The sequence below is a fragment of the Idiotropiscis lumnitzeri genome, chromosome 1, assembly GCF_059441095.1.
Source record: "Idiotropiscis lumnitzeri isolate Australia: NSW breed Sydney's pygmy pipehorse chromosome 1, RoL_Ilum_1.0, whole genome shotgun sequence".
NCBI lineage: Eukaryota > Metazoa > Chordata > Actinopteri > Syngnathiformes > Syngnathidae > Idiotropiscis > Idiotropiscis lumnitzeri.
The window spans coordinates 42,920,012-42,932,998 of NC_142391.1; the positions used below are offsets into that span (position 1 = coordinate 42,920,012).

At 39.3% G+C, this 12,987-nt stretch overlaps 1 protein-coding gene across 4 annotated transcripts in view; it reads left to right on the forward strand.

Annotated features, from left to right (window-relative positions):
* The first annotated feature begins 574 nt into the window (after positions 1-574).
* Positions 575-12,987, forward strand: part of loxl2b (lysyl oxidase-like 2b) — a 43,285-nt gene continuing 30,872 nt past the window's right edge. For all 4 annotated transcript variants that reach the window (XM_088301620.1, XM_088301629.1, XM_088301622.1 and 1 more), the window contains exons 1-3: positions 575-595; positions 2,759-3,106; positions 3,400-3,575. In XM_088301620.1, coding sequence (XP_088157746.1) covers positions 2,770-3,106; positions 3,400-3,575 — 513 coding nt within the window. In that variant the 5' untranslated portion in view covers positions 575-595; positions 2,759-2,769. The remainder of the gene's footprint in view (positions 596-2,758; positions 3,107-3,399; positions 3,576-12,987) is intronic.

Sequence of the window (12,987 nt, forward strand, 5' to 3'; positions counted from 1 at the left end):
CTAGTAATAAGGTTTTAAGGCGTATTTATTCAATATTTATTTGCGTAACCAATATGGATTGTGGAAATTATCTGTGCTTCTGTGAAGACAGGTTTAAATCAATATGTGTATTCAAATTCACAGTAATGCAACAGCGCAATGGACATTATAAAATTATAACTTTTGAGCCTTCTAACATGAATATCCTTATAGAATCTGGTGGGACTTTTGTCGTATTTGTACATATAACTGAAAATTCTTTTTAGAATGCAAAATACTTCCTAACCATAAACACGGATCATGGAAAACAAGTTGTGTTCGTGTGAAAATTGCTGGGTGCAGCTGATGTTCTTGGTAGTTTGATTTCAGCATTTAAGTTTCAATCATATGTGACGATGTGCTTTTTTGTATTCTAAAGATAAGTTTGGACACAGTGTTTTCTATGCATTGGTACTGACTGCTTTGTTCGATCCCCATAATGTTTCAAACTCACTGGCAGTAGCTGTTCATTTTGCAATGTTCTTTCCCACTTGTGCAACCACTGCCACGTTACAATGAGCGAAGGAAAAAGCGTGCTGTAAGATTTCTGGACACGTTCTCCTTTAGAATGCAGCTGGTGAGATTTTAAATCAGTTGATTGGTATGTGAAATATGAACAATGACATATTAGTTGTTTTTTTTTAATAACCATTCTTTTGCAGTCTATTGTCAAACTGTGAAATTTTGGTTACGTAAGTATTGGACTTAGAAATGATGTATCGTCCTCTTCAGAGTAAGGATTTCTGTGGGAGTTTGCATCATTGCATGCTTGTCGTTTCGCAACTTCCTGGCCAAGTAGTTCCATTTTCAACGCCGAGCTCAATTTATGTATTTTTTAAATCATGAAACTGATATTAGCTTGCATTTTCAATTTTATCATTTTGTATTGGAGAACTCAATACCAAAGTAATGAACTTGATATTATGATATGGCCACGCCCCTCTCCTCCCTCGATATCTTGGTGGGATCACGGGAACAACTGATCACAATTTATCCATTCAGTCATGGTATATATGTCGCTGACAATGTCAACATAACGGGACAATCTGACCCCAAATTGGGTGTGGACATCTCTGTTTAGGGTCAATGCAATCTCCAAAAACGTGACAAAATGACTCGCATTTTCATGGCTCACTTCAAAGAGGATGAGGAAATTACTAGTTCACATGCAGTTTCTGACATTTCTTGTTTGTTTTCTTTAATAAGTCACCAAGGTACGCAAACACAATTGTTTGTAGGTTTTTATATATTACGATTTCATCCACAAGCATTAGCTTGACTTACTTTTTTTTTCCAGAAAAAAGGCCATTCAGGGCCTACGCCTGCTCATCTCATCCGAAAATGACGCATCCAGTGTGTCCACTGGGAGGAGTCAGCCTTCTCGCCGGAGCTTTAATGATCAGAATTTTTCAGTCTGTCCATCCATCCATCCTTTTTTTTGCACTGCACGTCCATCCTCCTTAGGATAGTGCGCTTCCTGCTGTAAAATATATAAATGTTGGAAAATAATCTAATTGCAGTTTTATTTCCTAAAACTTGCGAATGCAATTTGAGTTACGATGTACTTTTTTCCAAGTTCATTTTCTAATGTATTCATCAACAATTAATCTTTCTTACAAAAAAAAATAAAGATCTGTTGTGCATTACATATTACTGAGGTAAAGGCAAATGAAGCATTAATATGTAAGATGTTTATAGGCTCTTTGATGGTGTAGTGGTAGACTCGCCTGACTTGTGCGTGGGCAGCGTGGGTTCGGTTCCCACTCAGTGATGGTGTCTGTCTGCCCAGTGATTGGCTGGCGACCTGTTCAGGATGTGGTGCGCCTTTTGCTCGTAGTCAGATGGGATAGAACAATTACAGGGATTAATATTAAGTGCAGATTAGAATAATAATGTAAACATAACAATAGCTTTGCCACGTCCTACAAATCATTTTGTTTCATGAAACATGATGTGAACATGGACTGCGCTTCTTAATTACTCAATTTCTCATATAGAATAATAAACAATAATCCAGTGGCTCTAAAAAAATAAATGTATAAAATCACAAATAACAAGTTGCAGAACCCGGCATGCTGCGCAATGCAACAGAATCTTTCAGTGGTCTTCTTTTTTTTCCCCCCACTGTGGTGCAAATCCTCCAAGGTCCTCTGGCACCACCAGGAGAGCCATGCTTTATTCTTGGAAATTTGCTGTGCCGAACCTTTGCAAAGCTTGTCTTGGATGAACTGCTCCTTTGCTCGACTTGTCCCCTTTCCATTTTACACATTGTAAAATATCATTACTGACTTCAAGCATAGATAGCTAAGTAGTATAAGGTCGTTACTCCTTGTTATTTGTGTGGTGTTCACACACACACATGCACGCACGTACACACACTGGCCTGAAAGAGTCATGTCTGTGTAAGTAATAGGGGATAAAGACTGTACTGTAACTGAACTGTGGTCAAAAAGTAGTAATGCGGAGCGAAAGAGAGAGCAGAGTTTGGCCAAGCTATATATTTTTGTGACCGGTACATGGAAATTTCAGGGTGCAATGTTCCTTTGCTAGAGTATTTAATGGTTTAAAATTAAATAATGTATCTTAAAAAATGCTTACGTTGATGCAAATGAACACATTTCATGTTCTTCAACTTTATAATATGAAAACTAATGAAAGTAATGTTTTTTAGACTGTGTTCCTCTTTTATAACTGTTGTTCTCTTCAAGTATCAAATGAATTATCTCCTTTTCCTCTTCAGGTCTGTCCAAAATGTTGCTCATCCACTACGTGTTCTGCTGCAGCCTATTATTGGAGCTGGTTTTAGCCCAGTATGAGCACCTCGGCTACCCATCAGGCTACCTGGAGCCAGAGCAGGAGCAGTACTCTGCACCTCAGCTGGCGCCCGACACACCCAGAATTCAACTCAGGCTGGCAGGGGACAAGAGGAAACACAATGAGGGTCGTGTAGAGGTGTTCTACAACAACCAATGGGGAACTGTCTGTGATGACGACTTCTCGATCCACGCCGCACAGGTGGTTTGCCGGGAGCTGGGCTACATGGAAGCAGTTTCATGGTCACCGTCATCAAAATATGGGAAAGGAGAAGGTATTTAAAGTATGATGTGGTCATTCTAAGATGTGGAATCTATGAACAAAGAATCTTTGCATGTTTTTTGCACTCTTGTAAAATAAATATAAGTCTCAACAAACTAATTATTAATCCATCCTTTTTCACTCTTGGCTTTTTAGTGTCATTGGTATCGAAAATTTGGTTCATGACCAGTTTTCCGTAGTTTTCTCGGAACACCTTGAGTAGATTTTTCCTCTGTTGATTCCACAACTTGAGTTAACTCCACAACTATAGTGGCACCGATGATTAATCATTTTTTTCCCCATCAGGACCCATCTGGTTTGACAATCTCCACTGCACCGGCAAAGAAAAAACTTTGGCGCTTTGTCCCTCCAATGGGATTGGTGTTTCGGACTGTAAGCACACTGAAGATGTAGGCGTGATGTGTAGTGACAAGAGGATCCCCGGATTTAAATTTATCAACATTCTTCCCAATCACGTGGAGGTACAGTTTAAGCATAATTTAATCACACTTGGTCATGTGTTATTACACCAGTCTTTTATAAGGACCTACTTTTGTGATCACGCTTGCAGAATGTAAAAAGCCCAGTTTCAATGATGCTGGGACTATGGATAAAATCTAAATTAAAACAGAAAAAAATGAACAGCAAGTCATTTACTGCTTATATTGAATTACAAAGTACAAGAGCTTTCATATTGAAACTGATGGTTTTTTCCCTCTCAAATATTGTCTCATTTTGATTGTGAATCATACAACCCATTCCAAAAAAGATGGGCCATCGGGGAAAAAAAGACTGGCAAAGCTGAGGAATGCTCAAAAAACACCAGTTTGGAACATTCCATAGGTGAACAGGTCAATTGGAAACTGGAAAAATGAGCATCTACTGTTCATAAGCAAGGATGAGAGAGCAAATAGTCCAGTAGTTTAACACTAGAACATTTCTCATTGTACAATTGCTAATAATTTAGAGATTTAATCATCTACGCTCCATAATACAATCAAAGCATTTATAGAATATGGAGAAATCTCTGCAAGCAAAGGCCAAGGCCGAAAACAATGAATGCCTGTAACATTCGATCCCTCAGGCAGGACCACAATCAAAACTGACATCATTATGAAAAGATATGACCATGTGGGCTCAGGATCACTCCCGACTATTGTCAGTCAGTCAACATAATTTGTCGCTACATTGACAAATCAAAGTTATAACTGCACACCATATATCAAGAGCCAGTGCTCATTTGAAATGGACTGATTCCAAGTGGAAACGTGCTGTGGTCTGATGAGTCCACATTTCAAATTGCTTTTGGAAATTATGGACATCACGTCCTCCAGGCCAAAGAGTAAAAGGACCATCTAGAGTATTGTCAGTGCCAAGTTCGGCATCTGTGATAGTTTGGGGGTGTTTGCGCCCTTAGCATGGGTTACTTGCACATCACTGAAGGAACCATTAATGGTGAGAGGCACATTCAGGTTTTGGAACAACATATGCTGCCACACAAGCAAAGTCTTTTTCAGGGACGCACCTACTTATTTCAGCAAGACAATGCCAAGCCACATTCTGCTTGTGGTGCAATGGCGTGGCTTCCCAGTAAAAGAGCACAGGTCCTATGCTGGCCATCCTTCGGTCCAGACTTGTCTCCTGTTAAAATGTGTGGTGCATTATGAAACGTAACATATGACAAAAGTGACCCCGGATGGTTGGGCAACTTAAGTTGTACATTAACAATGAAAGGGAAAACATTTCCACCCACAAAGTTTGAGAAATGAATATCCTCATTTCCCGAACTCTTATTGAGTGTTGTGACCAGGAAATAAATATGCCCGGGTCACAGCTTGCCGGGAACGTGAGGCAGGCATCAAATTCAAAATGTTTATAAGATTCTGTTTTTTCTTTATATCTTACATAACATTTACACTTACACAACAATCTGTGTGATTACAATCACGGAAAACTATTAAAGCTTTATGAACATTGCATACAGGCGCTTGTAGCTAGCTTCCTTTAACTGGTTGAGAAGTCAAATTTTTCATTGATTTCAAAAAATTTTTTTATCCAAGTACTTAAAATACAACTGTATACATTAAGTATTTCAATCATTTCAAGACTTACTAATATCACCCACAAATCTAAGCTCACGTTTGATCATGAATTTGGTCATTTAATTGCAGTGTGGAAGTAACAATAATAGTAATGAGAAATAGTGTTAGAAGTATTGAAAAGAAGCAGACCTGGACTGGGAAGCCAATTAGTTGAGACATGAGATAAAACTCAAGTAAATATTTCCATTGTTTTGGCCAGAGATGAGGAAATGTGGGACAAAGCAGAAGAGAACTCCCTCTTAAATGGACTGCTTTGGAAGAGTAAAATACATGCGCAGGTTTCCATTTCTTAGTTTTAAACAGCTCTGCACGCTTGAGGTCAATAGCACACTTGGACTCTCTGATTTAATAACAGCAATTACCACATCTTTTAGTGAGAGTGTGTCAGTGAAAGTGAACTGGTAATTGTTAGGTGCTGGTACTTGTAACTGTCAAAGTTGGCTGGCTGGACACTTTAAGGTCCTGCTGATTTTTGGGCTGGACAATAAGCATGAAAGCAATTAGCGCTAAACTCAGTGTTATCTTTCTGTTCACTGCGTAAGCCCCATGAATGCACATTCCAGAGTTATGACAAAGCAACAGTAACTGAGCTAGGACTGGCTCTTGGGTTTTTCATGTTAGAGCAGTCAAAGTATTCTTCCTTTATGGACTATTATACTTTGTTTGCTGCAGGAGGATGTATTTTTTATTAGAAATTACTCGAGTTAATACGTCATTCTCAAATGTACAGATGCTGATGTAATAAGTTTCCCAAGCGGTATTGATGTCTGAAGTCATGCTGTGTGGTGAAAGTCTGATTCAGCATTTCATTATAAAGCACATCTGGACCCCATGCCACATTGCATGCAGATTGCATTATATGGAAGCGGTATCCTGGAGACCCAACCAGGCACACTCTGATGTGTAATGGTGGGTGGTGTAATGATTACATGTAGTTGGAGGTTTTGTGGGATTGGATGATTATTGGGCTCACAGAGGATGTTGAGGAGCCACCGCCTTCCATGAGTTGCTAACCTCAGTTTGATGGCCATCGAGCTAGTCAAATACAGAGGAAATACCCACCCAATGACCTCAGAGGGAGGTGAAACATGAATCCTTGCATGCATGTGTTGATGACCTTTGACTAATGCGGTCAGATTCTTCTGTTTGAATTCTTTGCCATCTTGCTCTTTTGAAATTGAATAGGAGGTGTTGAATCTTGAACATTTGTTAGAATTGGCTATTATGCAACTATGCAAAGGTTTCCAGTGGTCTATATTTGACGTGTTTGCCACATTAAGCTGAACAGTAAACAACGAACAGATACCCAGTGTTTACTGAGCCCTGACTGCTGAAATATTTATATTTCAGTCCAAGTGTATTTGTATTGCCGCTTCAACATTGCACTTGAATCGGCCACTGGGACTTTTCTGAGGTCTGACTTGCATTCGTGAGCATACATTCCTTTCTATTTCTAAACATCTTAACCGTGTAGAAATTCCGGAGTTTATGAAATGTGTTTTAGCAGTGCCCACTTGCAGCGCAAACAAACATTCATTTAGTTTAAAAACATGAACAGTAACAAACACAGTATGTTCTGAGACTATACAGTTCATCAGGAATGCCAACTAATGTTTTGCCTGACTAAACACAAAAATACATGCACATACACGTGCACACACACGTGCACACATACACATGCACACGCACGTTGCAGAATGGGCTACGGTCAGTGATGGGGAAGGGAAATTGCCTGAGACTTGCTAAACACAATATTCAGGGGGAACCAAAGAACGATCAGAGGGAAAAATAGGAGGACAGGAATTTAGAGATGAGCATTAGCAATAGACACTTGATCAGTAAAACTGTCATCTGCCCCTTAATCCACGACTAATCTTTTTGATGAAAGAATTAAAACTGCACTTGTTTCTGCTTTTTTCACCTCTAAAAAAGGTCTAAATAAATGTCTAACCCGAACCACCTCAATGGTCGGGCTCCTCCATACTTTGTAGATCTGGTGTCATTTCATTTCATTGCAACGTGAAGTCTGCTGACCACATTTTACTGTGCCTCTCACAATGACAATAGTAATAATGCAGCCTTCAAAACAAAGGTGCTGATTGGCCGAGAGGAGATCTATGTAACTGAAATCCATTGCTCATCCTAGAGGCAGCCGAAAGTTCCCGTATGTCTGTCACTGACTTTTGAATTTTTACTCGGTGAACTGAATGTGAGCATATGCAGTATTGAATTTTTAGTGAGGAACACTTTTTTTTCGAAAACGCATTTTAAAATCTTAAATTCATTTTCAACGTTATTGGGGTAAAAAAAAAATCTGATTCAAATGAAACAATAAATATACATTTTTTTGTAATTCAAATTCAGTTTTTCAATTCAATAATTCAGTTTTCAAAAAAGATATTCAAGTTAAGTAATTCACATTCAAATCAACAGTATTCAGATACTGTTTTGAGTGGCACAAATATCAGCCCATAGGAAAGGTGCACATGACCAAAATACAACTGTGACCAAGAGCATGTTCTGCTCACACAAACTTTCATGTGAGATATTCAGCCACGTTGAACCAACAAATTGTCAATTAGACAAAAACAAAAAATACCCACATTAAAAATATCCATATGAAGATTGTCATTCCTGGAATTAAACCTTTTTGTAAAGATAAGGTAACAACCATGTGCCAATATACAATTACTGTAGAAAGATGAAGACTGACAGAGCAATTTTCAGCTCAGTCTGGACGTACTGTCGTTGGAGGTTTACAGGGAGTAAAGTGGCATTTACGCTCTCGATGGGGTGGAATGACCTAAGAGAGGAAAATTTGAGTTATATACTAGCCACGAGGTGACTCAGTGTAATTTTCTCATGAATTGTGAGAGCAGCAGAGGAGTTGGAGGATGAGAAGAGTTGCAGCCAAACAAAATAAACTAATAATTCAAACGTGATGGCCCATTACGCAAACCTTTTTTCTGTTCTCAAAAAAATGCAAAAGCTTTTATCAGGAACAAAAGCAGATGGGACATGACAAATGGTCACTTATTATCATTAAGATTAATATTGCGTGTTGATTACCACAGGTGGGCATTCGTCAGTGCTTTAGTCCGTCTGTGAGTTTTCATCAGTGATTGAGGCGCCGAGTCAGACAAACGGCGTAGATGCGTTTGTAGTTGTTCTTTGTAGTTTTACCTGCTTGCGTGTGACATGGAAATTGTGTTCTCGCCGCCGACTGAATGTAGCCAGTTAGTTAATTACAGACTGACAATGCCCACCTTTGGTCATTATCAACAAAAAGGTTTTCAGAAATTATTTTTGAATATATATTTTAAGTAAATCATAAAGATATGGAGCCAATGTTAACTCTCACAAATATTCTAAAACTAATTACTACTGTTATTATTGTTCCTGATCAATACATTAAATAAATCGAACACTTTCAAATCAGAGCTTGTGAAATGGGAAAACGTGAACTGGGATGTGTTTGTCAGCATGCATGAAACATAGCAAACTGGTATTAACTGTTGTGACTTTGCTTTGGTACTCTATGTTGTCGGTTGCAATGGTCCTTTAGTTTGTCACCGGCCTGGTGTCTTTCAGTATTTAAGCTTTGGTTCCTCAGAGATACATGTGAGAATGTCTACTATCTTCCCATGCCTCTTTGTCAAATGCTCTCCCTTAACTGTGTCCAGCCCTGTTCTTTGCTACTTTGTATGTGCTGTTCACTTGTGATGGGAAATGAAGCTTCAAATTTCCTTCATGAACCAGTTGTTGTATTTTTGAGTCCTCTAGATGGCACTGTTGGTTTAAATAAAGGGTTAAAAAAATGGAAAGTCAGCGCTTTTCACCTGTTGGGTGAATTTGGTTTTTACTTTTACAGATAAAAATTATATTTGCCACTTTGCCACCCAGGCAACGTCTTTGCATACTTTCTGCTTTAGCGTCCAAATTCTACTCCACAGTTCGTTCTGGCCAATCATGGATCCAGCACCCTCAGACATAATCCACCAGTCTGTCAGCGCCCAGCGAGCACTGTTTGGCAGAGGCGAGCACCTCCTGACGGAGTTTACAGACTCTATTCAGAGCCTTTCCACAACTGTCAACTCAATGGGTGCCCAGTCAAAATCTAACCACCTGATCCAGCCCATCCCCCACCGCTACTCAGGGAGTGAGCATCCCACCTATGCCAGCTTCACCTTTTCTCCGTAAATCAAACATTAAGTCACCCAAACCTTGTTGGGTGTTAGGCGCTACTCCTTGATTGGTCACCCAGGCTAATACAAACCTCAAGACGCCTGCTGCCGTGGGGAAGAAGACATGCAAGGGGCAGAATCCGCTTCTCTAGTGTGGTTTGGATCCTTTTTGGCTGATAGGACCTTTAGTGTTTGCCTAGGTTGCTCTATGTTCCACTCTGCCCCTTTGTCGTATGGTGTTCCACAAGGTTCTGTTTTGGCGCCCTTGCTGTTTTTGGTATACTTGTTGCCCCTCGGTTCCATCCTACGAAAACATGGAATTTCCTTCCATTGTTAGGGGAATTAGAATCAGATCTATGTCCCGCTGAGCAAAAGAGACACTTTCTCCTTAAGACGAGTTCTGTCCTGTCTAGAGAAAATCAAAATCGGGATGTGGAGGCTTAGCCAAAGCTTTAAGCCACTGTGATGTTGCACCGGAAGGTTGTGATTGATGTGTTTTCTTTGGTTGAAATGAATGCATGTCTCAAACAAATTTGCTGTTGTTCACTGCTGTTGTTCGATCCAGTTTCTTTCATTTTAGGTAGCTGGCTAAAGCGAAACCCTTTCTTTCCCAGCAGCATTTAAAAAAAGGTACTCACGCCTTCGTTACATCTAGGCTAGATTACAGTTGTTAGAATAATATTTAGAGGTTATTATACATTTGCCATGACGCAGCATTATTTCATTACATGGTGCGCATGACATGTTGCAAATTAGTGGAGTGGACTATGCTTGAGTGTTTACAGTCAGAGTGGAGGTACAGGAGGACATCTCTACTGCAGAGAGGTGTCTGCAATTGGCAGGGCGGTGGCACTTCTTCAGAAGTGAGGATGAAGTAAACAACATCGTGAGGAGCCCTGATAAGTTGGCGTCGAAGTCTGAAGCAAGCAACATCGTGCTGGGTCCTGATAAAAGATGTTTACGTCAAAGTCAGCTGCGACCCATGGCGGCACGCCAATGATAAACCGGACTAAACCAGCTTTTGAGAAGACGAACTGTACCACCCTTGAATGTAATCTGATTTCTCGAAGTGTAATCTGATTCCTCGATGTTATAAAAGGGAATGTGTGAAAAACATCAAGGAACAGAAGGGAGATGAAGTTGCCAAATAAACTTTATTAACCTCTCTGTATCCACTTGAGCTGATTGCCTCTCTTCTTTCAGCTGTGAACCCTATATGTCAAATTGGCGAACCTGACAACAGTGATGCATTTTACTTTGGAGTCAGCAAGTCCACCCTCAAGCGCCTCCAACTGGTGCAAAATGCTGCTGCTGGTCCTTTAACTGGAGCCCAAAGGACGGATCATATAAACACAATTTTGGCCTCTTTTCACTGGCTCCCGATGCACTTTAGAGTTAAGATACTTCTGTTCGTCTTCAAATCTTTAAATGGCGTCGCCAAAGCTCACATCAAAAGTAAACACTTCAAAGAGCTGTTTCTTAGTGTTGCATTATGAGTTTTTACTAAATCCTCGCTTTGGGGACTAATATTGTGAAATATTGTTTTCTGTGTGTTATTTCCAGGGATCAATCCTAAACCATTATGTGCTGCTTTCAGCTGGGTATCATAAAAACCTTCTTGTTCTCCCATACCTATGAAGTTGCGCTGAGCCACACCGAGCTTTGTCTTCAACATTTGCTTGCAGGCAAACAGATGCCGGGTCTAATACTTGCAAGCATAGCAGAGTAGTAAGTCGATCATTTTTCTGTACAGCTTATCTTGTTCAGGGTCACTGCAATGCTGGAGTTTACGGCTGGCGTCGGGCCAAAACCTTGTAGCTCCAAAATATTCCCTTTTCAGAAGACCCTCAAAATGTCGTTTGTTCCACCATTAGCGTTGCATCGTGAAAGAGAACAAGCAATGTTCAACAATTTAGATCAATATTATATAAAAATGACACCCACGTGAGTAGACTGACCAATAGTAAATATTTTTGAAGAAATGTGAAATTCAACTGAATTTGACTTATGAGGTTTTTTTTGTTCTTGCACGTTGCATTCAAAGGGAATGAGAAGAGCCACTGCGCCCCCTTGCGAAAATACAAACATTTAGTGTAGCCGATTTTGTCCGCATCTTGCGCCAGTCTTCCACTGTGCCTGAAAACATCCCAGTATCTCAATCTGCACCTTGTTCTGGATTTCCTTTTTAACTGATTGAGAGCTTCCTTGCTACATGGACAACACTTCGTTTGTGTAGTTTTGCGTAATAAGAACTACCTTGGACTCAAAATATATTTTTGCATCATGCTGCACTTTAAGACACAGTATTAGGAAATAAATTCTCATGACGAAGCAAAATGGGAAAATAGAGATTTTAGAAATATCGTAGTGTACAATATATGGCAATGATGTTGAACATAATTAGATAAGAAATACTGCAATATTCTTTAATGTTGCTATTTTTGCCATAGCTTCATATGTCGCTTAAAAAACAATCTCCGTTCAGCTCATGTCCCGATGTTCTACTTCAGAATTTGTCAAACCTTTGGGGAAACATCTGTTTCCACTTTGTGAACAAATTGTTTTTTTTTGAACGGGGCGCTCCAAACGGCAACGTTTTGGAACTGTAAAATCGACTGTGGATACATAATACATAAATACAGTACTAAGGTAGAAATGTTTTTTCTTCCTCAAATTGTTTTCCTATTCTTTTAATCCATTTCACTTTTAGAATGTCGAACTGACCCATTTGCAACACAGAGTGACTAAATTAAAGGCATTTGTCCGCAGTATGTTGGAGGACTCGCATTTACAGCATGGTATTTTTTTCCGGAATGTGAGGTGAGGTGATTTCTGCAGTTTTTGAGAGCTGCTGAAGGCCTCTATTAGAAACACGTGTTCATAAGCTGCGTGTTGTTTTTGCTGGCAAATGTTCATCTGCTGCAAAAGAAGTTTGTTCTGAAAGCGCATCATAGTCAAACGTGGAGACCTAAAATATTTTCCTGTAAGACATTGATGTAATGCGTAGGAACATTTATACATACTGTATAACAGTGACTGAAAGATGAGATGCATCTGAGCACATTTTGTAGCCAGACTACAACGGTCTGCTCACCTATAAAGGACTATGCTATCTGCTGTAATATTACAAAAACAATCTAAAAAATATTGAATTCCATGTAAATGTAGTTTTGCCATCTGTAAACTGTTTGTGACAAACGTTTAACTAAATTTGTAACTATAATAGCTGAAGTGAAGTAAAAATGCACCGTAACAACTGCTTATTACATGAAAATCATTTTCGTTTGTTTCCTTAATTTGGACAATTGTAAGACATTGTCTTGTTTTGAACTCAAATTAAACCTGAACTTAAGTATGTTGCCTTGAAAGTAAAGTAATAAATAAAAGTAATGAATAAAATAAAAATAAGACGAAAGCATCTTTTGTTTAACTCAGATGACCACAAATTATGACAAAAATCTGCAGCTGCTTTGAAACGGTCCTCTTTAAATGGAGATTTCAAACTTTAAAATGGCTCTAGTGATTTTGGCGTGGCTGTGCCGCTTGATCGGAGGAATAAATTATTAAATGTTTCTCCCTACCTACTGCAATGTGCTCACGTGCCCCAA